General features: G+C 51.2%; 1 protein-coding gene and 1 long non-coding RNA gene across 8 annotated transcripts in view; both read left to right on the top strand.

The window, feature by feature from the left end:
- Window positions 1-26,419, top strand: part of LOC310708758 (tyrosine-protein phosphatase non-receptor type substrate 1-like) — a 118,327-nt gene extending 91,908 nt beyond the window's left edge. For 6 of the 7 annotated variants that reach the window (XM_083507540.1, XM_083507542.1, XM_083507537.1 and 3 more), the window contains exons 3-10: window positions 2,402-2,740; window positions 7,874-8,188; window positions 11,016-11,360; window positions 13,726-13,824; window positions 14,882-14,923; window positions 16,415-16,436; window positions 16,790-16,829; window positions 22,251-26,419. In XM_083507540.1, the coding sequence (XP_083363666.1) occupies window positions 2,402-2,740; window positions 7,874-8,188; window positions 11,016-11,360; window positions 13,726-13,824; window positions 14,882-14,923; window positions 16,415-16,436; window positions 16,790-16,829; window positions 22,251-22,508 (1,460 nt within the window). In that variant the 3' untranslated portion in view covers window positions 22,509-26,419. The remainder of the gene's footprint in view (window positions 1-2,401; window positions 2,741-7,873; window positions 8,189-11,015; window positions 11,361-13,725; window positions 13,825-14,881; window positions 14,924-16,414; window positions 16,437-16,789; window positions 16,830-22,250) is intronic. The other variant, XM_083507543.1, reaches the window with a different exon arrangement.
- On the top strand, window positions 14,919-16,072 carry LOC310708916. Its single transcript, XR_014527209.1, has 2 exons — window positions 14,919-15,067; window positions 15,505-16,072. It is a non-coding gene; the product is annotated as an uncharacterized lncRNA (long non-coding RNA).
- Window positions 26,420-26,678: the final 259 nt, after the last annotated feature.

A 26,678-nucleotide genomic window follows, 5' to 3' on the forward strand; every position in this document is an offset into this window, starting at 1 on the left:
TTAGTCATGCTGGCCACATGACCCGGAAGCTGTACGCCGGCTCCCTCAGCCAATAAAGCGAGATGAGCACTGCAACCCCAGAGCCGGCCACAACTGGACCTAATGCTCAGGGGTGCCTTTACTTTATATTAGACCATAGGGGGCGCATTTATTTCAATGCCCGATTTTTGCTCCGGCCAACCACAGGCTGATATGGGAAGCCTGCAAGCCAGACCAGAGGGCAACAGCACTCTCCCCCAATAATAATTTTCAGCAACTGGTATTCAGAGGCATCTCCCCTCCGACAATGGAGATAGAACACAGCGATCCATCCAACCACATCGGTGGCGTTGACCTGTTCTTTTACTTGTCAGTCTTGTGCTCCACAATCACCTCCTGTCTCCACTGATGGGTGAAGGACTGGCTCAGAATGTTTTGCCACTCCAGGCAAAACTGGAAATGGTCCCCAGTCATCTTGCGCAGTGGAGCAGCCCCTCCTAGCTGACTGGGGGCTGTTTCCCTGAGGCCACTGCCTCCCCTCACCTCCTGGGCGGGCAGGCCCAGGTCTCTATCTTCCTACATGCTATGGAATGGAACACACAATAAATGGGCAACTGGCCCTTGAGATGCGCTTTTATGGAAAGCTGCCCTGAGTGAGAAAGGGAAGCAGCACTATTATTATTATTATTATTATTATTATTATTATTATTATTATTATTATTATTTATTTAGTATTTATTCAGTTTATATACCACTCTTTATCTGAAAATCCCAGGATGGTGTAGAATTTCTTTCTTTCTTTTTTATTAAATATTTTCTTGGTTTACAAAAGGTGTGCAATGTCTCTCTCTCATATTTTTCCCCCCATGTAACATTTTTACAAATCAGTTTCATTTGTTGAGACGTTAGGAAGAAAAGGGGGAAAGAGGTGGAGGGGGGGAGATGGGTGGGGGTGGGGTCAGGTGGCGATGTTTCTATTTCACTTACTACATGTAGGGTTTGGTGTCAGCGTTGCTTGTGCAGGTTCTTTGCTGTTCACTTGTGTTCCTTTGGTGGTGAGAGAGGTTGGGGTTGGCCTGGGGTGTGGTTGTTCGTTTTTGGTTGGCTGTGGTGGTCTTTGTTTTCGTGTGTGGGGGGGGGTGTTTTGGGTCAGGTTAGCCATATTGATTTGTATGCTGTTGGTGGATTCTTGTCGTTATCTTGTTGAGCTGTGTATGTGATAAAGGGGAGCCATACCAGGGTGAAGGCATCTTCTTCTGTTTGTCCCCGTGTCCGTTTCAGTTTATTGTTTAATTTTTCTAGTAGGGCTGTTTCCCATACTATTTGGTACCAGTGGTCCATGCTTACTCCTGACAGGTCTCTCCAGTGTCTGGCTATGATGCTTCTGGCTGCTGAAAGTAGGTGGGTTATAAGTTCTTTGTGGTATAAGCGGGCGTTATTGTCTTGGAAGATGTTTAGTAAGGCCAATTCTGGGGTGGTTTCTGATGCTTGCTTGGTTATTTTACTTATTTCTCGTATGGCTGCTGTCCAGAATAGTTGGATTTTGGGGCACTCCCACCACATGTGGAGGTATGTGCCTGTGGAGGTGCACCCTCTCCAGCATTTTGGTGAGGTTCCTGGGTGTATTAGCGCTAGTTTTCTTGGTGTTAGGTACCACCTGTAGGTGAGTTTCAGAGTGAGTTCTTTTCTTTTCATTGATATGGATTTAAAGGGGGGTTTAGGCCACATTTTGTTCCATTGAGTGGGGTTAATCTCATAACCTATGGCATCCTCCCATTGTTTTTTGATTGCGTCTAGGGAGTTCGTGGGATTTTGTAGTAGTATTTTGTATATTGCGGGATGGTGTACAATGTTAACAATTTAATTTGCATAGCATAACAACAACAACAACAACCAATAAAACAATCACTGAAAAAAATCATAATGACAGTCCTCCACTTTTAAAGGGCCATGGATTGTTTAATGGCCAAAGACCAGTAAAGAGGGATGTTTTCATCTGCCACCTAAACACAGAGCGTGGTGATGAGAATGCCAAGGTTGCAGGTTTGATCCCCGTAAGGGACAGCTGCATTTTCCTGCAATGCAGGAGATTGGACTGAATGATCCTCAGGGTCCCTTCCAACTCTATGATTCTGTGAATCTATGACAGGCAATGATGGCACCAGGCGAGCCTCTCTGGGGAAAGCATTCTACAGATGGGGAGCCACCACAGGAAAGGCCCAATCTCGTATTGCCACCCTCTGAACCTCTTGGGGAGGGAGGGACACAGAGAAGGGCCTTGGATGACAAGCGCAGGGTCCGGGTCGGTTTGTATGAGAAGAGGAATCCTTAAGGCACTGAAGTCCTGAGTCATTCATTTGCCACAAGGAGAAGGGTGATTACTCTTTAGAGGAAATTTTTAACAATTTATTTTTTGCTGCAGGTGCCAAAGGCCAAGATTTGGAAGTTCTGCAGCCTCCAGGACCCTTGTCTGTGTCCGCAGGAGAGACCCTCAATCTGACATGTACAGTAGGAGGAACTGGTCCACCAGGAGGCGTGAAATGGCACAAGGGGTCAGACAGAAAACAGTCCATTTACAGTGAAAGAGGACAATATCCTTCTCGCGTGACCAGGGTTGTTCCTGAATCAGAAACAGACTTCAGCATCCGCATCAGCAACATCCGACCTGAGGATGCCGGGACCTATTACTGTGTCAAGTACAGGGCAGGATCACAAGACATAGAATTAAAATCGGGAGTGGGCACTGAGGTTTCCGTGATTGGTAAGTATTCCTCAATTTCTCCTTGTTCCAGAGGAGGATAATCTGCCCCCCTCACCCCAGAAGCTCCACATACATAGAAATACAAGGGCATCTAATGAGGCTCGGACCTTTTTAAAAAAGCAAAAAATAGCCTTGTGGGTCGCATGTTTGAGTAGTGGAGCAGTGGAAGGAGAAAGGATGCATAACTCTTTCAGTGCTGGGCAATATCCTGCTCAAAATCTCCTTTCTCCCTCCTCCTACAGCTGCTTTTCATATTTTGAAAACCTAGATGTCATTATAAGCATTTATCTGTAATGTGTAAGGTAAAGGGACCCCTGACCATTAGGTCCAGTCATGGCTGACAATGGGGTTGAGGCGCTCATCTCGCTTTACTGGCCGAGGGAGCTGGCGTACAGCTTCCGGGTCATGTGGCCAGCATGACTAAGCCGCTTCTGGCGAACCAGAGCAGCGCACGGAAACACCATTTACCTTCCCACCAGAGCGGTACCTATTTATCTACTTGCACTTTGACGTGCTTTCAAACTGCTAGCTTGGCAGGAGCAGGGACCGAGCAACGGGAGCTCACCCCGTCGTGGGGATTTGAACCGCCGACCTTCTGATCGGCAAGTCCTAGGCTCTGTGGTTTAACCCACAGCGCCACCCGCGTCCCTCTATCTGTAATGTGTACTTAACCCCTTTGGCAAGTCAGCTACGTGGAGAGCCTCTTTTGTGGGGGATGGGAATATTTGATCTGCCAGGGAATGGGACAACTCAGTTAAACACCTGGGAATTTCCTAGCTATCCAGGACTCATTCTTGAGCCCTTGGACTGGGCTGCAGAAATGGAATTTACTTTATCTACTTATTTCATCTGGAGCGGAGAGTTTGTGGCACAGGACACATCGAGGCAGGGGCGTATGAAGTGGGGGGAGGAGGGGCCGTCCTCCCCGGGTGCCACTCTGGGAGGGGGTAAGAAGATGGCCCCTGCCTCACCCCAGCTGTAGAATGGTCAAGGGCACGCACAGTCCATATGGGCACCGCTCACGGGGCATCTGTATGGGCTGCCGCTCTCACGTGCCATCCATAAAGGCTGCCTCTCACACGGCGACCGTACGGGCTGCCGCTCTCGCATGCCGTCCATACGGGCATCCGTACGGGCTGCCTCTCGCATGGTGACCATACGGGCCCACAGCCCATACAGAGTGATCACGCGTGAGCGGCAGCCCGTACGGATGCCGTGCGTGGGCGGCAGCCTGTATAGTCGCTGCGGGTGCGTCACTGGGCAGTTTGCTCTGCCCCTCGGCGTCCCACCCTGGGTGCCGGAGAGGGTTCATCCACCACTGCATTGAGGCAGCACCTGGAAGCATCAGTGAATCAACCAACGCGTCCTATGGCGCCATGAAAGGTCACAATAAGTACCGTATTTTTCGCCCCATAAGACACACCGGCCCATAAGACGCACCTAGATTTTTGGGGGGGAAATAAAGGTGCGCTACACCAGGAGCTTGGGGCGTGCGGAGCTCAGCGCGCCCCAAACTTCTGCGTGCCGGCAAGGTCTCCGCTAGCGTGGGAGAGCCGGGCGCCTCTCCCAGGGCTAGCGGACCCCTGCGCTAATCCAGAAGCTTGGGGCAAGCTGAGGTCAGCGCGCCCCAAGCTTCTAGGTGCCGGCAAGCAGTCCGCTAGCCCTGGGAGAGCCGCGGGGCTCTCCCAGGGCTAGCGGATCGCTGCGCTATACCAGGAGCTTGGGGCGTGCTGAGCTTGCGCGCACCTAGAAGCTAGCAGTCCGCTGCTGCCCCAAGCCTCGCGCACCCGGCAGGAGGTCCCACCGGGTGCGCGAGGCTTGGGGCGGCAGCGGACTGCTTGCGCGCACCTAGAAGCTTGGGGCGTGCTGAGCGCCCCAAGCTTCTAGGTGCGCGCAAGCAGTCCGCTGCCGCCCCAAGCCTCGCGCACCCGGCAGGAGGTCCCACCGGGTGCACGAGGCTTGGGGCGGCAGCGGACTGCTTGCGCGCACCTAGAAGCTAGCAGTCCGCTGCCGCCCCAAGCCTCGCGCACCCGGCAGGAGGTCCCACCGGGTGCGCGAGGCTTGGGGCGGCAGCGGACTGCTTGCGCGCACCTAGAAGCTTGGGACGTGCTGCCCCAAGCTTCTAGGTGCGCGCAAGCAGTCCGCTGCCGCCCCAAGCCTCGCGCACCCGGCAGGAGGTCCCACCGGGTGCGCGAGGCTTGGGGCGGCAGCGGACTGCTTGCGCGCACCTAGAAGCTAGCAGTCCGCTGCCGCCCCAAGCCTCGCGCACCCGGCAGGAGGTCCCACCGGGTGCACGAGGCTTGGGGCGGCAGCGGACTGCTTGCGCGCACCTAGAAGCTAGCAGTCCGCTGCCGCCCCAAGCCTCGCGCACCCGGCAGGAGGTCCCACCGGGTGCGCGAGGCTTGGGGCGGCAGCGGACTGCTTGCGCGCACCTAGAAGCTTGGGACGTGCTGCCCCAAGCTTCTAGGTGCGCGCAAGCAGTCCGCTGCCGCCCCAAGCCTCGCGCACCCGGCAGGAGGTCCCACCGGGTGCGCGAGGCTTGGGGCGGCAGCGGACTGCTTGCGCGCACCTAGAAGCTAGCAGTCCGCTGCCGCCCCAAGCCTCGCGCACCCGGCAGGAGGTCCCACCGGGTGCACGAGGCTTGGGGCGGCAGCGGACTGCTTGCGCGCACCTAGAAGCTAGCAGTCCGCTGCCGCCCCAAGCCTCGCGCACCCGGCAGGAGGTCCCACCGGGTGCACGAGGCTTGGGGCGGCAGCGGACTGCTTGCGCGCACCTAGAAGCTAGCAGTCCGCTGCCGCCCCAAGCCTCGCGCACCCGGCAGGAGGTCCCACCGGGTGCGCGAGGCTTGGGGCGGCAGCGGACTGCTTGCGCGCACCTAGAAGCTAGCAGTCCGCTGCCGCCCCAAGCCTCGCGCACCCGGCAGGAGGTCCCACCGGGTGCGCGAGGCTTGGGGCGGCAGCGGACTGCTTGCGCGCACCTAGAAGCTAGCAGTCCGCTGCCGCCCCAAGCCTCGCGCACCCGGCAGGAGGTCCCACCGGGTGCGCGAGGCTTGGGGCGGCAGCGGACTGCTTGCGCGCACCTAGAAGCTTGGGGCGTGCTGAGCGCCCCAAGCTTCTAGGTGCGCGCAAGCAGTCCGCTGCCGCCCCAAGCCTCGCGCACCCGGCAGGAGGTCCCACCGGGTGCGCGAGGCTTGGGGCGGCAGCGGACTGCTTGCGCGCACCTAGAAGCTAGCAGTCCGCTGCCGCCCCAAGCCTCGCGCACCCGGCAGGAGGTCCCAACGGGTGCACGAGGCTTGGGGCGGCAGCGGACTGCTTGCGCGCACCTAGAAGCTAGCAGTCCGCTGCCGCCCCAAGCCTCGCGCACCCGGCAGGAGGTCCCACCGGGTGCGCGAGGCTTGGGGCGGCAGCGGACTGCTTGCGCGCACCTAGAAGCTTGGGACGTGCTGCCCCAAGCTTCTAGGTGCGCGCAAGCAGTCCGCTGCCGCCCCAAGCCTCGCGCACCCGGCAGGAGGTCCCACCGGGTGCGCGAGGCTTGGGGCGGCAGCGGACTGCTTGCGCGCACCTAGAAGCTAGCAGTCCGCTGCCGCCCCAAGCCTCGCGCACCCGGCAGGAGGTCCCACCGGGTGCGCGAGGCTTGGGGCGGCAGCGGACTGCTTGCGCGCACCTAGAAGCTTGGGGCGTGCTGAGCGCCCCAAGCTTCTAGGTGCGCGCAAGCAGTCCGCTGCCGCCCCAAGCCTCGCGCACCCGACAGGAGGTCCCACCGGGTGCGCGAGGCTTGGGGCGGCAGCGGACTGCTTGCGCGCACCTAGAAGCTTGGGGCGTGCTGAGCGCCCCAAGCTTCTAGGTGCGCGCAAGCAGTCCGCTGCGCCCCAAGCCTCGCGCACCCGGCAGGAGGTCCCACCGGGTGCGCGAGGCTTGGGGCGGCAGCGGACTGCTTGCGCGCACCTAGAAGCTTGGGGCATGCTGAGCGCCCCAAGCTTCTAGGTGCGCGCAAGCAGTCCGCTGCCGCCCCAAGCCTCGCGCACCCGGCAGGAGGTCCCACCGGGTGCGCGAGGCTTGGGGCGGCAGCGGACTGCTTGCGCGCACCTAGAAGCTAGCAGTCCGCTGCCGCCCCAAGCCTCGCGCACCCGGCAGGAGGTCCCACCGGGTGCGCGAGGCTTGGGGCGGCAGCGGACTGCTTGCGCGCACCTAGAAGCTAGCAGTCCGCTGCCGCCCCAAGCCTCGCGCACCCGGCAGGAGGGCCCACCGGGTGCGCGAGGCTTGGGGCGGCAGCGGACTGCTTGTGCGCACCTAGAAGCTTGGGGCGTGCTGAGCTCAGCGCGCCCCAAGCTTCTAGGTGCGCGCAAGCAGTCCGCTGCCGCCCCAAGCCTCGCGCACCCGGTGGGACCTCCTGCCGGCTGCGCGAGGCTTGCAGACACTCGCCCGAAGCAGGGGGAGCCCTCCCGAGGGCTCCCCGTGCTTCGGGCGACAGGCTGCCGCCCCAAGCCTCGCGCACCCGGTGGGACCTCCTGCCGGGCGCGCGAGGCTTGCAGGCATTCGCCCCATAAGACGCACCCCGATTTCCTCTTCATTTTTGGAGAGGAAAAAGTTCGTCTTATGGGGCGAAAAATACGGTATTCTCTCAAAAGGCCGCAATAAGACCTTTGGCTCTTCCTGTTCGGTTCCTGTTTGCACTGCCTTGGCCACTCCTTCATTAAATACACCCCTTTACAAAGAGCCACAGTCCATTGGATGCCAGGGGTATGGACCAAGGGAGGAGGTGGGCCTGACTCTGTCCCAGCCTGGTCTGATTTCCTAGTTGGTCGATTAATCATCTGGGCAGCTGAGGGAAGAAGGAGAGGGGCAAAGAGCTTCTCACTGGGATCAAGCACAGTGGTGGCTGATGAAGGGGCCTTTTTCACAATGGTGGAAGAGGGATGTCCACACCATTTTGCACTGTTCTCTCTAGAAGTAGAAGACATTGTGTTGTGCCACACACAAACCCCAAGGCAGCTGCCTTGTGACTGGCACCCATGGCACTCTCTTAAAATTCCAACTGTGCCCAGTGGCCCGGAAAAGGATTTTCCCTTGGGATTGGTGATGGGTCCTATCCTGCAAGGGTCACCAGGTGATGTGTTGATGCTTCCTCCCACAGCCACGCCATCCCAGCCATCCATCAAGGGTCCCGCGAGCAGAGTGTTATCTGGGACCTCGGCGAGTTTCAGCTGCACGTCGGATGGATTCTCCCCCCGAGCCATCAAAGTCACTTGGCTGAAGGACAACACCAGGATCGTGTCCTCAGAGCCCACCGTTCTGCCAGAAGGAGACAGCATCTCCTACCAAGTGCTGAGCACCGCACAGGTGCCACTCACAAGAGACGATGTGAAGTCCCAGCTCATCTGCCAGATTGAACACAAGACCTTGCGGAGTCCCCTGCGGGAGTTTTTCAAACTTGGAGATATCCTACGAGGTACAGAGACTGGTGGGGGTCCGGCTGTGGGGTGGTGGATCATTGCATTTGGTGGGGCGGCTGAGGTATCATGGTGTTTCTCACCTGCCTTCTGAGCAGCGAGCTTCACTGCTGGTTCCTGAGAGGGAGGGGGTAGGGAACAAGCAGAGCTTTTTTTCCCAGCCGGAAATCACTGGAACTCTGTTCTGGCACCATTGCCAGAATGGTGGGCGCCATTGCCATTATAAAAGAACAAGGCATCGTGACGACAGCCGCACAGATGTTGCTAACCCAGAGATGGAAAGAAAACAAGGTCCCTACTGGAGAAGAATGTCAAACTAAACTGCTGGATTATGCCAAAATGGCAAAACTGGCCAGAAAGCTCAGGAACCAAGAAGACCAAAACGTCAACAAAGAATGGGAAAAATTTATAATTTATCTTGGAGCAGATGAAAACATTAGCAGAATTGCAATAACGCTTGTAATGTAGGAAGTACTATGGAGATAATGGAGTAATATAACATATTTTTCGCTCCATAAGACACACTTTTTTCCTCCTAAAAAGTAAGGGGAAATGTCTGTGCGTCTTATGGAGCGAATGTGTGGTCAATCGCTGGCTCCCTTTCCGCCCCCTTGCCCAGGCCTCCATTGTTGAATGTTCTGCAGACGGAGGCTGTTTGTTTTCCCAGCAACATGTGACTGGCTGATTAGATTATCTGTCTGGAAACTGTAGAAATGGCTCCCTTTCCTTTCCTAAAGAAGCTGCACAACTGTGAGTTGAACCCCATAAAAACAGGATTTTTTCCCCCTTTACAAAGTAAGCTCAACAACTTTGAGCTGACCCTCAAAAAAGGGGGACTTTTCCCCTTTGCAAAAGAAGCTGCACAACTTTGAGCTGATCCCCCCCAAAATGGGGTTTTCCCCCTTTTCTCCTCTAAAAACTATGTGCGTCTTATAGTCGAGTGCGTCTTATGGAGCGAAAAATACAGTAAACCGTGGATTCTTGAATAATAATCAGTTGAAAAGGTTAACAATAATAGGACCTATGGAGGGGAAGGTGGGAAGTCCAGAGATTCGGAGGAATCTACAAATGTGGATATGTATGGTTGTCATTTTTAGACTTGTAAAATCAAATGAAAATTATGTCAAAAAATATATATAAAAGAACAAGGCAGGTGCTCATGGTGCTCATGCAGGTGGAGCCAATCCAGCACTCCTGCTGCCACGCAGCACCTCTCCCATGCGCCATGTGTTTCTCCTTCTCCAGAACCGGCCGCAGTGCGCAGTGTTCAGAAGGCAGATCAGCAATGCTTCCCCTGCTTCATTGCTACCAAGTGCAAGGGTGGGGAAGGGGCTGCAGATCTGGGATGCCAGGGAGAAGATATTGGGAGAGGGGTTTAATGCTCTGGGGTCTTTGGGGAGAAAGGGCAGATCAACTGAACTAATAAATTAATCTCCACTATGCATTGCCGTGCTTCCAAAGGCTGATCAAACAAGGGTGTTTAAGAGTCTACTAAGACTTTGAGCAAGATTTGAAAAAGGGGCAGCATGAAGCTTCTCATCTATGGCTTGATTTGCTTTCCTTGATAGAGTTGAGAATAGTATATCCAGGTGTAACTTGGAGGGTTTTAGTACGTATGAATGGGTTCTCCTGGCTTACCAAGGGCTTGGAGTTGATTGGCCAGGAGACTTGGAGACCCCCGGTGGACTTTCTTGCCAAAGGGATTTCTCCATGACTTCAGCATGCAGAGATGAGCCTTTTCTCTAAAGGAGAGGTGGCATCTTTGAGCCAAGCTATACATTAGACACAGGCACCTGCTGGTCCCTTTGCTGGAGAAGCTCCATTGGAAGGGGACAGCTATACTGCTTCTTTGCCTCCACTATACTGCTTCTTTGCTCTCAATTGCTCCAAGAAAAAAATTGCCACTGGTACATAAGAAGCATTAACTTCGGCCCTTAGGTCCATTCATTTAAAGGGGGGAAGCAGTTCCTGCTACTAAGATGGACGCTAAGACACAGCCACACACCAATTTTGAAGGAGATCAGATGTGTGTTTGATGCTTGTCCAGTCTCCACAGTCCACATGCCCACCAGCGTCCATCCAAGAACAACTGATAATGAAATCTGAGAGGAGCCCTGTACTCCGAGTAGACCCATGGATAAAAGGGACCAAAGTTTTCCCATGTCCATTAATTTCAATGGGTCTACTCTAACACTGGATACAACCCGATAGGATCAAAGGGCAAAATTTTGAGCTGATGGGGTTAGGCGGTTGCTTTTGAGGAATATCTGTCCCTTCCCCTTTATACTGCAAATCAAAACCACACAGGCCATAAGAGGAGCCTGGCTTCTGGATCAGACCAAAGACCCACCGCATCCAGAATTCTCTTTCCTTAGGAGCCAACCCAGTACCCCAGTGAGAAGCCTACAAGCTGGGCATGAGGACAACAGCCCTCTCCCCACTTGAGATTCTCAGCCTCTGGTTATTCAGAGACCTACTTCCTCCAAGAAGGAAGGAGAACAAAGCCACTGTGACTTGTCACCATTGGTGGTCTTGTGCTCCATGAGTTTGTCTAACTCCCTTTCAAAGCCATCCAAGTTGGTGACCATCAGTTCCTCTTGCAGATATGAATTCCATCGTTTACAGGCTGTATGGAGAAGGACTTTCTTTTATGGGTCCTGAATATTCCAATATTCTGCTTCACTGGTTGTCCCCAAGTTCTGGTGTTAGGAGATGATATCCACATCTACCAGGAATGCAATTCTAGCCCGCATTGGAGTCTGGGAACCACTTCCTCTCAGGGGTATTGAGGTCCTCATTCTGATTTCTTTGCCTTTGTCCACACAGTTCCACCCAGAGTGAAGCTGGAAGCCAACCCAGCCAACCCCGTCCCGCTGAACGAATCGGTGACCTTCAGCTGCAGCGCAGAAGGGTTTTACCCAGCAGACACAACCTTGGCCTTGACTCTGAACAGCAGCCTGAGTGAAACAGGAACGGCTGAGCCCATGGCCCAGAACGGGGATGGGACATTCACCCTCAGGAGCTCCCTGAAGCTGAATGCCACGGAGGAAAGGAACCAGTCTGCATTTACTTGCCTGGTTACGCAAAACTCTCAGCCTGTAGCGACTGAAACGTCAGTGCTGAACATCAGGGTGCTGACTGAAGGAAGTGAAAGCGTCAGTATGGAGCCAGGTAGGTGTTCACCTGTCCTCCGCCCCTCGATCCGTGTTGACTTAAATTTCTCATTTTTGTCTGTCTCTCTGTGTGTAGGCCTTCTTGCCTTCAGACCTCTTCATACCCTAACGGGCAGCAGCTATAGCTCACAGGAAAAGCAGCCACTCTGCATGCAATAGATCCAAGTTTCAATCTCCAACATTTCCTGGTAGAGTCATGGGTTTCCTGGACAGTCACTGCCAGTGAACGTGGACCAGATGTGAGGAACTTTTAGCCCTCCACCTGTTGCTGAACTACAGCTTCCATCTGCCCCAGCAAGCATCACCAATGGCCAGGGATGATGGGAGTTGTAGTTCAGAAACATCTAGGGGGCCAAAGGTTCCCCACACCTGGGATAGAGCAAGGGTTTAAAAAGTGAGATTGTGGTTAGCTTTCAGGGGGGATGTGTGGGGTTTTGGTGCTGCCTGTTTGTTTGTTTGTTTGTTTGTTTGTTTGTTTGTTTGTAGGGTTGGTGTCCTGCCTGTTTTGGAGGGGAAACCTGAGCATCGCCAGCACTTTTTTGTAGGAAAAATGTGTGTGTTTTTGGTGCCCATTACACACTTCCATGGCCCTAAGCTCAAAAGGTTTGGAGGACTCTTGAGGTAGAGTGTCCAGGCCTGGAGGGACCAGTGAAATGACTTCACCTAAGGCTGCTTCATACACTCCTATGTAGACTTCCTCTCCTGTCCCCCAGGGAGGAACCCTTGCTAAACCCCACCAGATGCCTGCTAAAAACTTTTCCTTTTGTATCAGCAAGGCTTTCCAGACTCAAAATTCAGTTACGTGTCCTTGTTTTCAATATTTGCTTGTTTTCTCTGGGCGTTGTTGCTAAGTGATTTATATTAATTAATTAATAATATAATAAATTTTTATTTATACCCCACCCTTCCCAGTTCAGAAAACCAGGCTCAGGGCAGCTAACAACAAATTTAAAACACTTTATTGATGCAAAAAAACCCCAGCATAAAATACAGTATAAAACATGAGTAACAATAAATTCAGAATTCAAAAATCAATTTAGGGGGGAAATCCACCCAATAAACATTAGATGATCACCAGGGCTAGCTGGCTAAATTAGTCCTATTTGGGCCAGCAGGGAGACAAGGGAAGAATTAGCTGTGGGATCCCAAAGCAGGTAATAAAAAGGGGAAGGGAAAGGAAGGGAGGAAGGAAGGAAGGAAGGAAGGAAGGAAGGAAGGAAGGGGCATAAAAAATCAGGCTAAGTTCAAATTGAAAGCCATATTGTTTTATGTACACCTGCCTTCGGGAGAAGAAAAGGCTAAGGGGTAAACCCTACGCAAATCTGGAGTGGAGACCCTAAGATGGGTTGGTTGGCGCCTTGTACACCTGCTTCCAATGGGACACGGGTGGTGCTGTGGGTTAAACCACAGAGCCTAGGACTTGCCGATCAGAAGGTTGGCGGTTCGAATCCCCGTGGCAGGGTGAACTCCCATTGCTTGGTCCCTGCCCCTGCCAACCTAGTAGTTCAAAAGCACGTCAAAGTGCAAGTAGATAAATACCGTATTTTTCGCTCTATAACACGCACCCGACCATAACACGCACGTAGTTTTTAGAGGAGGAAAATCCGTAGGCATGCCACCCGTAGGCATTCCCTCCATAACACGCACAGACATTTCCCCTTACTTTCTAGGAGGAAAAAAGTGAGTGTTGTGGTGCAAAAAATACGGTAGGGAAGGTAAACGGTGTTTCCGTGCGCTGCTCTGGTTTGCCAGAAGTGGCTTAGTCACGCTGGCCACATGACCCGGAAGCTGTACGCCAGCTCCCTCGGCCAATAAAGCGAGATGAGCGCCACAACCCCAGAGTTGGCCATGACTGGACCTAATGGTCAGGGGTCCCTTTACTTTTACCTTTACACCTCCCTCCAGCGGCCAAGCTGGTGCTGAGTGTCTTGCTCTGCTTCCTTTGGACCCCACCAGTGAGGCTGAGGGGGGGTCTTGTCATCTGGGCAGCCCAGGACCTCTATACATGCTGCCCAGGCTTGCGCCCCAGAGAGGTCACTTTGGTGCTGCTAAGGACAAGGTCTGACTTCAGTCCCAGAGGCAAACTCCATTGTCTCTCAAGACAGACTGGTACCAACAAAAAAGTTGTTGTTATTATGCAGTTTGTCATTCCCCCAATAAAGGGATTGATCCTTCTAGCCTAGTATTGTCCACACTGGCTGGCAGTGGCTCTCCTGGGTTTCCAAGCATGAGTCTCTCGCAGCCCTGCCTGGAGATGCCTGGAGTACCTTCTGCATGCAAAGCAGACGCTTTAAACCACTGAGCTACGGAGATGGGGAAGCAGGGCGCCAATTGCCAGCTAAATCAATGCAATCTCTTTGCAGATGAGAAGAAAATCTACATCATCAGCGCCGTGGTTTGTGCCCTCCTGGTGGTATTGGTGGTGACTATCATCTACTTCATCCATGCAAGGCATAACAAGGGTAAAAAGAATATTTGTTGCATTTGTGTCGTAGAATTGGAGTCCAACCCCCTGCAATGCCATTGGGTCAATTGGGTCCAGTTCAGATCACCCACAGGGGTACATAGAGGCACACAAACTGGATGAACGGTTGGCCCTGCATGGGGTCCCTACCCCCAATGCCATGGCTGTGGGACCCATAGCAGCAGGTGTGGGGAGTAGCCCCTGGTGGTCGGATCAGATTAAATTCATACAATTTATGTTTGCACAATTTAAGTGCTTCCAGAACATCATGGCACTTGCCATCCTTGGCCTCTTGTGATCCCATCGACAGTCGGCTCAAGTTCATTCCACTGAGTGGCCAAACTGGACTTTGGGGTCCCTCTGACTCAATGCATAATCCGATAGGAATTTGCTGGGTCGTATGTCGCCCGTACAAATAAATATGGGTTTTCTTTTGAAAGTGTCAGCAAGGAAAGTTTTGGGAGAAAGTGAGAATCTGGCAGTTCTAATTATTGAGCATTTAACTGGTGGCAAAGAGGAGGGAGAGACTTGTGATGGTGCTATTCCTGATGCTGTGGGAGGTGAGGGAGCAGGCTGCCTCCTGGTTGGGTTAACTGGCACCCTGGCATCTGCTGAAGATCATGTTATGATCACCTGGCTTTGTTTGATACAGACGTACTGAGGAAGGTGGTGGTTGAAAGGGACTGACAGTCAGAGAATATTTGGGGGCTGTTGGGACAGAGGAATGGCCAACGTAAGAAGAACTAAGAACCTGTAGAGGAGAGGGCTCTTGTGCCTGGGTCCTACTTCTTGGTTTCCCATTGTGAGAACAGGATCCTGGACTCAATAGGCCATTGGCCTGATCCAGCAGGCCATTCTTATGTTCTGGCAGCTAGTTCGGTCAAAAGGACAACCTAGTCCACCATCTGGTTCTCACAGCACCAACCATAGACTCTTTTGAAGCCACCCATGTTGGTGGTGATCATCTTGGCAGAGTCAGTTTCATAGTTTGACTAAGTGCCATGTCTAATGTGATGAAGCATCTCCTTTTATCTCTCCTGGATCTTCCAACACAGCTTCATCAGATGGTCTTCTGAGCCCTTCTCAGCAAGGGAAAGGTATCACTACTTGTACCTGTCTCTATTTTCTCCTGCTGGGCAATAATTCCTTGCATGGTGGAAGGTGGAAGGTGGGAGAGATTTTAATTTAGCAAACAGTGTGTGAAAGAGTTATGCCCAATATCACTGTCTCCAATAGTGCATGTCAGGGAACTGACATCGGAGCTAGAGGTGGAGGGAAGGCTCTCAAATGATGCTGGAGAAGGGCCTAGCAGGGAGAGAGGCAGCTCCGCAGATGGGGAAGCAAATCAGCGCAACACCAGGGATATAGAGGGGCTGATGGGGGAATCGGCGAGAGGGCTCCAGGACTCTTCACCGGACACCAGCGGGGAGAGCACGGGTCCTCCGCTACCCACACCCACCCTGCGCAGAAGACTTCCGCGCAGAGAGAGTAGGAGGAGACTGGGTGTCAAACAACTTTTATGTTGGAAAAGATTTAAGAAACGCCCACTGACGGATTCTGCTAGCGACTGAGGCAGCCACGAAGTGAAGGGCTGTCCAGACAGAAAGGTTTAAAAAGGCAACACAGCCAGGAGTGGCGGTAACTTACGCACGAGCAACCCATACACATTACAGTGCAGATAGGTCTAAAGCTCCAGCAATATTTGCACACACACACACACCCCCAGGAGTAGTGGTCCAACCCAGCCTACCACCTCCTCAGCCTCCCTCCCTCTCCATCACTATGTTGTGGTGCTCAGAGACTGATTTCCACCTCCACGACCAGCATGGAGAGACTTCAAGCTTCCTGAATCGACTTGGTTGTTCCCTCCTACCTCCTCTGGGAGGTTCGGCAACAAAGCCAGGCCCACAGAGGTTCTCAGAGGACTGGAGTAGATATTTGAACTATTTGAAAAGCAATTGTAATAAACAGATCGCGCTAGTAGGACTGCAAGAAGTTTTGTAAGGAGGACTATGCGAAATATCGCAGAGAAGATTATGAAGAGAATTATTAGTTAAGGATTATTAAAAGTAATAAGGAAATGAATGAAATGAATGAAATGTAGATTAAGGGATCAAGATTGAAAAATCTTCAGATGTGGTTGATGGAAGTCCAAAACATTGTATAAGATAAGAAAATATGTTATATGATCTTTGGGAATGATATGTAAAAATCAATAAAAATATAATAATAATAAAAAAAACAAAGCCAGGTCCAAAATAAGAACTGGGACGTGGTAGGCCAAAATATAAAATGGGGCAAACTTGATTATCTGCTCATGAGCTATGAAATTGAGAAGAGCTGTATAAAAAAGCACAAAATTACCTTCTGAGTTATGAGACACAGCAGAACAGGGAGTCTTAACTCAGGCAGGGGGAGGTTGTTTTGTTGTCGCTGTTGTGAAATGATTGGGAGAAGACCATCGATGCACACAAACACACACTTGGCCGGGTCTGCATCTATAGTGGGACAGGCAGTGCTTGGAACCCAGGTAAAAATATATATATTCCATCTTACGTGGGATTTTTTCTTCTTCTTCTTTTCTCTAGATAAAGAGCCCACATCTGTGAGGTAAGTCTGGGCTTCTGCTAATAAACTAGTGTAATGGTTAGAGTTTGGGTGGGTGGCTGGTTGTGTCTGCCAGCTCCATTTAGCACAACCTTCCTCTGGCTTTTTTACAAACTCGCATCATCAAGGTTCCTTCTTCTGTTGAGCAAACTGAGAGATGAGGAAAGAATTCCATTGGGAAGGAAATTGCAGGAGAATTTTCAGCAGTGCACATTCCCCTTGCAGGTCCAAGAGGCCTCAGTAGAGGACTTAAGAAGTGGCGCCATTTATTTTATTTTATTGAAGAAACAACTGTGTTAGGCTTGCCTTTTACTCTTGGGTGATTTGTTTGACTTTCTTTGTCCATTTTTCTTTAGGCTGCACGAATCTGAGAAGGCTTCTGGGGGAGCAAATCAGGTAAGTTCTTCTAAATTTCTTCAGATGTTGAACGGAGGCAGTGTTGGTGTTTGAAGCCAAGTGCACATGAAATTAGCCATTAATCCACCTGTACCCTGTAGTTTCTTGAGAAATGCCTCTGTTTGATGCACTTTCTGTCCAATGAACATCCATCTGAAGCAGTGAAGCTGAGGTGTGTCCATCTGAGATAGCCATTGCACATGAGCAGGTTAGAGCACATGCATAGATGGCAGCTTCATCTGGAGTTTGGTGCAAGGAGACAAGACAGGTAATTATAGATTCCTAGAACTGTAGAATTGGAAAGGACCTCAACGGTCATCTACCTGTAGTCCAACGCCCTGCAATTCAGGAATCTCAACTAATGCATTCAGGACAGGTAGCTATCCAGCCTTTGCTTAAAAACCTTCAGTGAAGGAGAGTCAAACAGCTCTTACTGTCAGAAAGTTCTTCCTGGTGTTTAATCTTCTTTCTTGAATCCATTGGTTCGGGGCCAGAGCAGGAGAAAACAAGCTTGCTCCCTCTTCCCTGTGACAGCCCTTGAGATATTTGATGATGGCTATCGTATCTCCTCTCAGTCTCCTCTCTTCCGGGCTAAACATATCCAGCTCCTTCAACCGTTCCTCATCAGGCTTGGTTTCCAGACCCATTGATCGTCTAGATCACCCTTTGGGCAGATCTGTCAATTTCAGATATTAAATTCAGTTTAAGAGCGAAAGAAAGAAAGAAAGAAAGAAAGAAAGAAAGAAAGAAAGAAAGAAAGAAAGAAAGAAAGAAAAGCATCTGCTGGATCAGTGGCAGACCAGATGCCTGTAGAAAAACACATTTCCTCATCAGTGAATCCCTCACTAAAATTCATCAACTCTTTAGTGCTCATTTATTCTAATTTATCCTAATTCGCACTTTATCCTAATATGAGAGCGCATAATAATATAGTGCATGATAATGACATCCACTGTATCCTAATCTGCCCATTTTCGCATGGCATTTTGCTGACATACACACTTTCGCAAAGCAATCTTCACTGGCGATAGACATTTCTATACACCCTTTCCCCAAAATGTCTTTATGCAGGGGTTTTGGCTTTTTTGGTTGGAGTAATGCATCGCAAAATTTGAAGAGAAGTGTGACTTTCACAGGATAGATGCCTTTCGGTGTGCTTGCCGTTTCAGGGAGTGCAAGATTAGGGAGGTTCGCATTGACATGTAAACCAATCCGAATTCCTCCGCTTCACCCCCAGCCTCAGAGGAGTGCTAGGTGTGTTCTGAAGTTCACTCTCCAAGAGACTCAGGATACTGTGAGGTGCAAGAAACAGGGTGAGCAAACTGAGTGCCCCAGAATTCTCTGCCAAGCACAGGGGTTCCATGTTGAACCAGCTGGTATGAGAATATTCCCTGAAGGTTTCATATTTTAAAAAACTTTGAATCCACTAGACTGGTGACTAGGAGTGGCCGCCGGGATCATATAACACCAGTCCTGAAAGACCTACATTGGCTCCCAGTATGTTTCTGAGCAAAATTCAAAGTGTTGGTGCTGACCTTGAAAGCCCTAAACGGCCTCGGCCCAGTATACCTGAAGGAGCGTCTCCACCTCCATCGTTCTGCCCGGACACTGAGGTCCAGTTCCAAGGGCCTTCTGGCGGTTCCCTCACTGCAAGAAGCGATGTTACAGGGAACCAGGCAGAGGGCCTTCTCGGTAGTGCCACCCGCCCTGTGGAACGTCCTCCCACCAGGTTTCAAAGGAAAAAACAACTACCAGACTTTTAGAAGACATCTGAAGGCAGCCCTGTTTGTTGTTGTTGTTGTTTAGTAGTTTAGTCATGTCCAACTCTTCGTGACCCCATGGACCAGAGCACACCAGGCACTCCTGTCTTCCACTGCCTTCCACAGTTTGGTCAAACTCATGCTGGTAGCTTCAGGAACACTGTCCAACCATCTCGTCCTCTGTCATCCCCTTCTCCTTGTGCCCTCCATCTTTCCCAACATCAGGGTCTTTTCCAGCGAGTCTTCTCTTCTCATGAGGTGGCCAAAGTATTGGAGCCTCAGCTTCACGATCTGTCCTTCCAGTGAGCACTCAGGGCTGATTTCCTTAGGGAATCTTTTAATATCTGAAGGACTATTGCATTTTAATATTTTGTTGGAAGAGTGTATGGGGAAACTGGTGTCTCCACCTGGCAGCTAAGTGATGTGAAGGCACCTCTTTGCCCATCACTCAGTTGTCACTCTTGCAACCTAGCTCATTCTTTTGGGATGCTGATGACGGCACGTAAGTGTCCAGCAAAGGTCATTTTCATATGAAGAAACCTCTCTGCCTAGCTCAGCAAACTCCACTTGTCAGATTCTAACCTCACTGGGTACAGGACCCCACGACAAAGAAGGGACTCAGAGCATCATCCAGACTGGCACCCCAAAAAAACCTACAATAACAACCCATAGTACAATCAGGAAAGGGTTTTCCAAAAAAGGAGGGTTTGAGAGGAGGCCCTGCCTGCCGTTCCATAGCAGAACCCCTGTTTTTATTTGCAGAAAGCCTCCTTGGCTTTTCCAGTTAAAGAATTTCAGGTAAAACACCTGCCAGGAAGCCGACGCCACTCAAAACAACCTTTATTGGCTTGGTGGATTATTTCTGTGACTCTGGCAGCTTCGTCCCTCCGTTGGCTTGTTTGCAGGAATTTGTCCCTTCGTCATTCTTTTCTTGAAAACTGTGCTTCCGTGTCCCCACATCTGTATCCCGTACTTCCAAGGCAACATTTGCACTCCCACCCCCTAGACAATAAGGACTAGAACCCTGCTTTGTCTGCGGCGGAGTCTCTCCCCCGCCGCCTTACAACAGGGATTGTAACCACCGCCCTTGAAGACTTGCTGACGGCCACCCTTTTCTGTTGTTGACGTTCTTGTTTGTTTCCTTCGCAAAATAATCACAAAGTGTCGCTCCCTTCTGAAAAGGCCCAGCTGCACGGCAGCCAGGCGAGGGCTTATTTTTAGAGGCCCCCTTTTGTGTGGCGCGATTGTGCGATTTCGCTGAGCAAACCAGGCCCCCTCCGCCCTGCGCGTGGCTGTTTTTCTTCCAGCCTCGTAGCTGCTCACGTACGTACACAGCTGTCTTTGCATCGGGAAGATGTCATTCCTTTGGGACAATGGGAGAAGTGATGTCTATAGCTTCATCTAGGCTGCCAAAAACCCTAAACCCAGTCTAATGCTCACATTGCTCTGTGTGCGTGTGTGTGTGTGTGTGTGTGTGTGTGTGTGTGTGTGTGTGTTTAATTATTATTCTGAATTCATAGCAGCTGTTCTTGCATCTCCCAGCACCCCCAGTAAGATTCCTTTTATTTATTTTTCCTTTGGAGCCAGTCTTGCAAAAACAACAGATCACGTGGTGAAATTGTTCCCGAGCCGAAGCATTTTCAGTCCACAGGTGGGGGGCAGGGCAGGCATGTGGTGCTGCCCCTTTGGAGAAGGGGGAGGAAGAAATCCCTGCACATAGATATCTAGCTGGTCAGGGAGGAGGCTAAACCGGGAGGCCGTCCCCTACATCTCTAATTAAGAAAAAGCACATTCCGCCACTCTGCAAATTGCTTTGTTAAATATTTAAAAAGTGGCTCGCACAGTTTAAATTGAATCAGACGGTATGAAACTAATTTTGCCATTCCGTTAATTAGTTTGTTAATTTTTTTTAAAAAAAGGCTTGCGGACTCTTAAACAATTAAGCAATTAAAACAAATAAACCTGCTGAATTGAAAGTTATTGACACCTATTAAATTAAGACAGATAGAGATGGATAGGGCTTCAGGAAATATGGTGGGGCAGAGTCTCTGCCCCACTGCAAACCTGGCCTGGCAGCAGTGGTGTCACAGCCCGGGACCCTGGGCGGGCGAGGGCAGGGTGTTCAGAAACAGCAGCACAAACCATCTGGCACTCCCACTGCTGCTCTAGAACCACATTGACCTGCCACTGCCTGCCTCCTCCTGGCCACTGCGACAGGCAAGTGTGAAGGCGGCAGCTGCAGTGGTAGGGCAGCCAGACACAGAGGAGGACAAGGCAGGAGGCAACGTCTAGCGTTTCACCTGAAGCAGCAAAACGGCCTGGACCAGCCCCGGTCTCACCATCCCAGTAGATGGTAGATGCCAGGCTGCCAGGTCTTCAGAGTCTACCCTGCTCGCCAGCCGCTCCTGGGATTGGTCACTGCCAGAAACGGGATGCCAGACGAGAAGGACTTTTTGACCTAATGGGAAGTGGCTGCCTTGTGGTCCATGTAGGTTGGTATTTCCTTCCCTGATTGGCAGCAGCTCTCCAGCTCTTTGAGGAAGGGAATCTTTCCCAGCACTTATTGGAGATGCCAGAGATTTAACAACAACAATTATAATAATTATAATTTTATTACTTACACCCCGCCCATCTGACTGGCTTGCCCCAGCCACTCTGGGCGCCTTCCTAGACATATAAAAATATAATAAAACATTAAAAACCTCCCAACAGAGGACTGCGTTCAGGTGCCTTCTAAAGGTTGTATAGGTACTTATCTCCTTGACATCTGATGGGAGGATGTTCCACAGGGAGGGCGCCACCACCAAGAAGGCCCTCTGCTTGGTTACCTGTAATTTCACTTCTTGCAATGAAGGAACTGCCCAAAGGTGGTGGACTTCTGTGACTGGGCTGAGCGATGTGGGTGGAGACGCTCCTTCCGGTATACAGGGCCGAGGCCATTTAGGGCTTTCAAGGTCAGCACTAACACTTTGAATTTTGCTCAGAAACATACTGGAAGCCAATGTAGGTCTTTCAGGACCAGTGTTATGTGGTCTCAGTGGCCACTCCCAGTCACCAGTTTAGCTGCCGCATTCTGGATTACTTATAGTCACCTTCAAAGGTAGCCCCATGTAGAGCGCATTGCAGTAGTCCAAGCGGGAGATAACCAGAGCATGCGCCACTCTGGTGAGAGAGTCCGTGGGCAGGTAGGGTCTCAGCCTGTGTACCAGATGGAGCTGGTAGACAGCTGCCCTGGACACAGAATTGACCTGCGCCTCCATGGACAGCTGTGTGTCCAAAATGACTCCCAGGCTGCTCACCTGGTCCTTCAGGGGCACAGTTACCCCATTCAGGACCAGGGAGTCCTCCACACCTGCCCACCCCCTGTCCCCCCAAAACAGCACTTCTGTCTTGTTGGGATCCAGCCTCAATCTTTGAGCTGCCATCTGTCCTCCAACCGCCTCCAGACACTCATACAGGACAATCACCGCCTTCACTGCTTCCGATTTAAAGGAGAGGTAGAGCTGGGTATCATCCAAAACAGTGCTTCTGTCTTTGGACCTGAGACCTTCTGCCTGCAAAGCAAGATGCTCTGGAGTGGCGCTGTGGCAGGTTCCCATGGTCCCATGGGCCTTCTCTCGTGCTTCTTACTGACTTCTCCCTCTCCTTCTTGCCTCCTCAGGAGCCTGATCCCAACAACGTCACCTATGCAGACTTGAACTTCGAAAAGGCGCCCAAGAAGAGCCCCCAGCAGGTGGTCGAGATCAGCCAGCAGTCTGAATACGCCAGCATCCAGACTGTCCCGCCAGCGCCCAACGACGAGAACGTTACCTATGCAGATTTGGACATGGTCCACCTAAGCAAAGCTCCCAAGAGACCTGCCCCGCAGCCGGAAGAAACCAGCTCAGAATACGCCAGCGTACAGGTTCGGGGCAAGTGATCCCTGGCTGACGCCGTCAGCTCTCTGTGGCTTGCCGGCCCTCTTGCGGGGTTGTCGGAGACCTCCCTTGCTGGGGTTGGATCCTTGGCCTTGTCTCCAGACTGAGTCTCAACTGAGGAGCAGTGGGATTTGCCTGCCAAGGAGCGGTTCCTGCAGTTTCTTTGAGTGGAACTTAATGTACGTAGCCAAGGTCAAGGAGGAAACTAATTGGTGCTACACACAATTGCATCCTGGTACTTGGGCTAGTTCATGGTGCCTCTTCATCCCCTGGTTATCAGGTGGACGGGAGGTGCCTAGACCAACTAAGGATCTAACACAGCTTTTATCACTGGGACCATAACTCTCTTCTTTCGATTCATCCAAACACGTCACACGGAGCAAGTGGCGAGTTGTCACCTTGGAGGCAGGCGGGCCTCTCTCTTCAGCTTTGGCCAGCTAAAGGCCTTCTCTCCACTTCCTTCTGGGACAACCAAACCCTCTCAGATGCCACCTTGAGAAGCTTTTCTTTTCCCTCACGGGGACTGAACAAAACCAAGTTGGCAGCCCCAGCTAGCTCTGTGGGGTGGGAAAAAGCAAGTGGACACTACCCACATCAAGACTTGGTGGAAACACCCACTTCCCCAGGTCCTTCTGGGAAGAGGAGGAGGAAGAGGAGAAGCCTGCTTTCTTGCTCATGATGGCATCTGATTCACTTTGTATCTCTCTAGTCCACAGATGTATTTTCCTCCCTCTTCCCCTGACAGTACGTCTTGGGACAGTGCCTCTTGGAGATACAGCAGCTTGTTCTGGGCTAGCAGTTGCCACCCTGGTGTCCGCATGATGTTTTGGACTTTGACTCCCATCACCTGTTGATCTTGGTGGAGGTTGCCGTCCAAACACATCTGGTGGCACCAGGCTGGTGAAGGCTATTCCACGACAACCCATCGATCTTGCCGAACACCAGGGGCCGATCTCTGGCAAAGCCAAATCTGTAGAACACATTTTAGGTGTGTCAATCTGCTCCTCATTTTTATTTCTTTTTAATCCGCCTTTTTTATTTCATCCCTACGTGTGTCTAGAATTGGGGAGGGGTGACCTTGGACGTGTCTTGCAGCCTCTGTGATAGGCCTTAGGAAATACGAAGCCACATTGAAGAATCTTGTCCGCTCCCGTCTCTGCCATGTTCTGCCTGGTTCCTCGGCTGACCCCTCCCAGATTTGGCTAAGTAGGGGCAGCAACCTTCACAACAGAACTAAGGCCTGCTAGAGGTGTGAGAGTGTGTGTGTGTGTGTGTGTGTGTGTGTGTGTGTGTGTGCTTCTGAAAGCTGATTTTTGCCACCACCACCACTGTTGCATGGTTAGAGAAGAGAGAGCTTCCAAGCCAGCCATTCTCCATCCTGGCAGATCTCCATCCGCTCGTATCTTTCCTGCAAAGCCACTCCCTAACACAACACAAACACACTCACAAGCCCAACCTGCTACTCTGCTTGGGCTCCATCGTGGCTCGTTTTTCTTGCAGCCATTTTGGTTTCGTTATCATTGTTGTTTTGCACAGTTCACAAATGTGCAGTAGCCCAAGCAAACATTGCGGGGCCCCACCCCAGGACCACAGGGGAACAGCAGCGAGTGATTATGGGGCAATGACTGTTGACAGAGGAGAGGAAAGGTGGTTTGGGGTCAATGCCAGTAGAGTGGCTTAGCTGGGCCAATGCCCCCACGGGGGCGCGGGTGGGGCGAAACTTCTCATGAGGCTACTAAAACAGGCAGCTCATTGCAAGTTTAGAGTTTACACCTTTTGGCAGCCCAGATTGTTCCCGCCCTCCCCATGATCTCACCGCCCGCCATGCCAAGAGAACCTCCTCTTGCCTTTCAGTCTTTCCTTCTTGGCCGAATCCATGCTGTTGTCCTCCCTTCCTCTGGTGGTCTTGCTCACTTTTCTTTACGAAAGAGCCTTTGGGGCAGGGTTGCGGGAGCACTTGGGATAAGGAATAGCACCTCTCTGCCCCCATGGGAAGTAGGGCTGCCCCCACCCCACCCTGCCCGAAACACCGTCGTACCACCTGTGTTGACTGTTCAGCATTATAACTGTTTACTCCTTTTAGAACTAAAAAAAAACGAGGAAAAAATACCAGTATTTGTGTGTGTTCTTTGTAAGTGGGTGTAGTACTGTGTACTTAGCACTAGTGTGACAAGCACAAAAGCAAAGTTTAAAAAGGGATAAAGTGCTGGGGAAGAGAGAGGGGGTCTCTTAAAACTTGTCCTCTCCCCCATGGTGACTTGACCCACCATAACCTACCCTGTGTGACTCCTGCTGCCAGTAACCAAAATTCCTCTTCTTGTTTTTATTTTATTTTATTTTATTTGTGGCTCTGTGTTCCTTTTAAAACAAAACAAAAAACTAAGGCAATTTAGGAACTAACTGGCACTCTGCGGAAACAGAAGGAAGTGGGGGAACGAGAACAGGAGGCGAGGGTTGCAGAGAAGTGACGTCTTCCAAATTCTCTACTGCGGATCTTCCTACCTTAAGTTTGACCCAAGCGGATTGCGAGATCCAGGATGAAGGCAATCGAAACTCGGAAGAGTTTAGCCCGATTTGCTAATTCTTCAGCAAGATGAGCAAATCTCGATGGGTTTCACATTGAAAAGACACAGGGCAGGCCTCTCTTGTCACTTCCGTGTCTCAAAAATGTGCCGGTGTCTTCTGGTGGAGACACAAAGTGGAGCCATCCATGAGCACCTTCTCCTTTTTCCAGAAGGTGCCTATTCACAATGACGCTTCGGGACACGGGAGCAACTCCTCCTTGGGTCAGTAAAGCAGGGATGGGTGATAATTGTGACCCTCCCAATGCACTTGGACTCAAAACTCCCATCAGCCCCATCCAACATGGCCAGTGGGCTGATGGGAGTTGCAGCCCAGAAGCAATGGAAGGACCACAGTTTCCTTCACCCTTGCTCAAAATAAATGTGTGATGGGAAGAGTTTTGGGACACTGATGACATTGCGCTTAAAATTAAAAATAATAAAATGCCAGTAGGCACTTGTATTGCTAATATGAGAAAGGGGAGGTATGAGTGTGGTTTGGGCAGATACAGTTCTGGGAATGGCAAGCCATGGTGGCATCTCACCCTTCTGAGGTCACAAAGACAAGTCCTTTCGGCCACATTCTCTTGGCTCCTTCCGTACACCATGCATAAGGACGTCGAGGCCAAAGCCAATGGTTCAGGAGGCAAACAGCCGCTGTCCAAAATGGCAGTCACACGTTCACAACTCTCCTCTCCCTCGGTAACTTCCCCTCCAACTTAAGACCTGTACTGACATCTTAAGACCTGTACTGACGCTCTATGGTTCCTCATATGGTTCCATCGCGATGCTCTATGGTTCCATCATTGGCTGCTGGAAGATGCAGGTTGCCATGACACCAGGATGTTCGTAAGCTAGCTGGGTGTTATTTGGGAGATGGGGAGGAAGGAAGACCTCTGGCTGCCATTTTTGGCTTCCACAGCTTCTCCTGACATTTACTTTGGTCCTTAGTCAAGGCAGAAATGTCATACCAGCTTCTCGGTTCCTCTGTTTCCAAACACTCCATTGCCACCCTCCTCCTCAGGGGTGTCGGATGGGAATGTGTAGAAGTTCAATGGTACCCTAGCTTGGGAGATGGAATGCCAAGAGCTTTAGCCCCATAGTGGGAGGCTACAAACCACTCTATTGAGCCTAGTCTCTTGGCCCTGGTTTTGCAGGGAGGAAAATGGGACCAGGAAAAGAAAAAAGAAAAATGAAGCCGTATTGGGATATATTTGTTGTGGATCAAAGAAATTATAGGTGACTGTTTGTATGAATTGCACCTTAAGTTCGTTTGGGTTTTTTTGTTGTTTGTTTTTGTTTTTCGCTTGCAAGATATTTTTGTAATAAAAGCATTCAAAGTTCTGCACCAACCACGCGTGTGTGTCAGTGGTGATAATAGAACTGGCTTCGGCGGGTTGGTCTTCTGGGCAAAATATCAGATGTCTCCGGCTCTCTTGTTGGGGAAACAGAAAGCTAGTACTTGAGGAAAGTCCAGTATTGGTGGCCCACCCAAATACTTGAAGGACGCAATTAAATATGAAAATAGCTGGTGTTGCAAAAAAGGAAGGGGAAAAAATCTGTCCAAGCACGAAGCAATAATTATCAAAAGAGGTAATCTACAATCACGCG

This window comes from Podarcis liolepis, assembly GCF_965112155.1.
Source record: "Podarcis liolepis genome assembly, chromosome: 6".
NCBI lineage: Eukaryota > Metazoa > Chordata > Lepidosauria > Squamata > Lacertidae > Podarcis > Podarcis liolepis.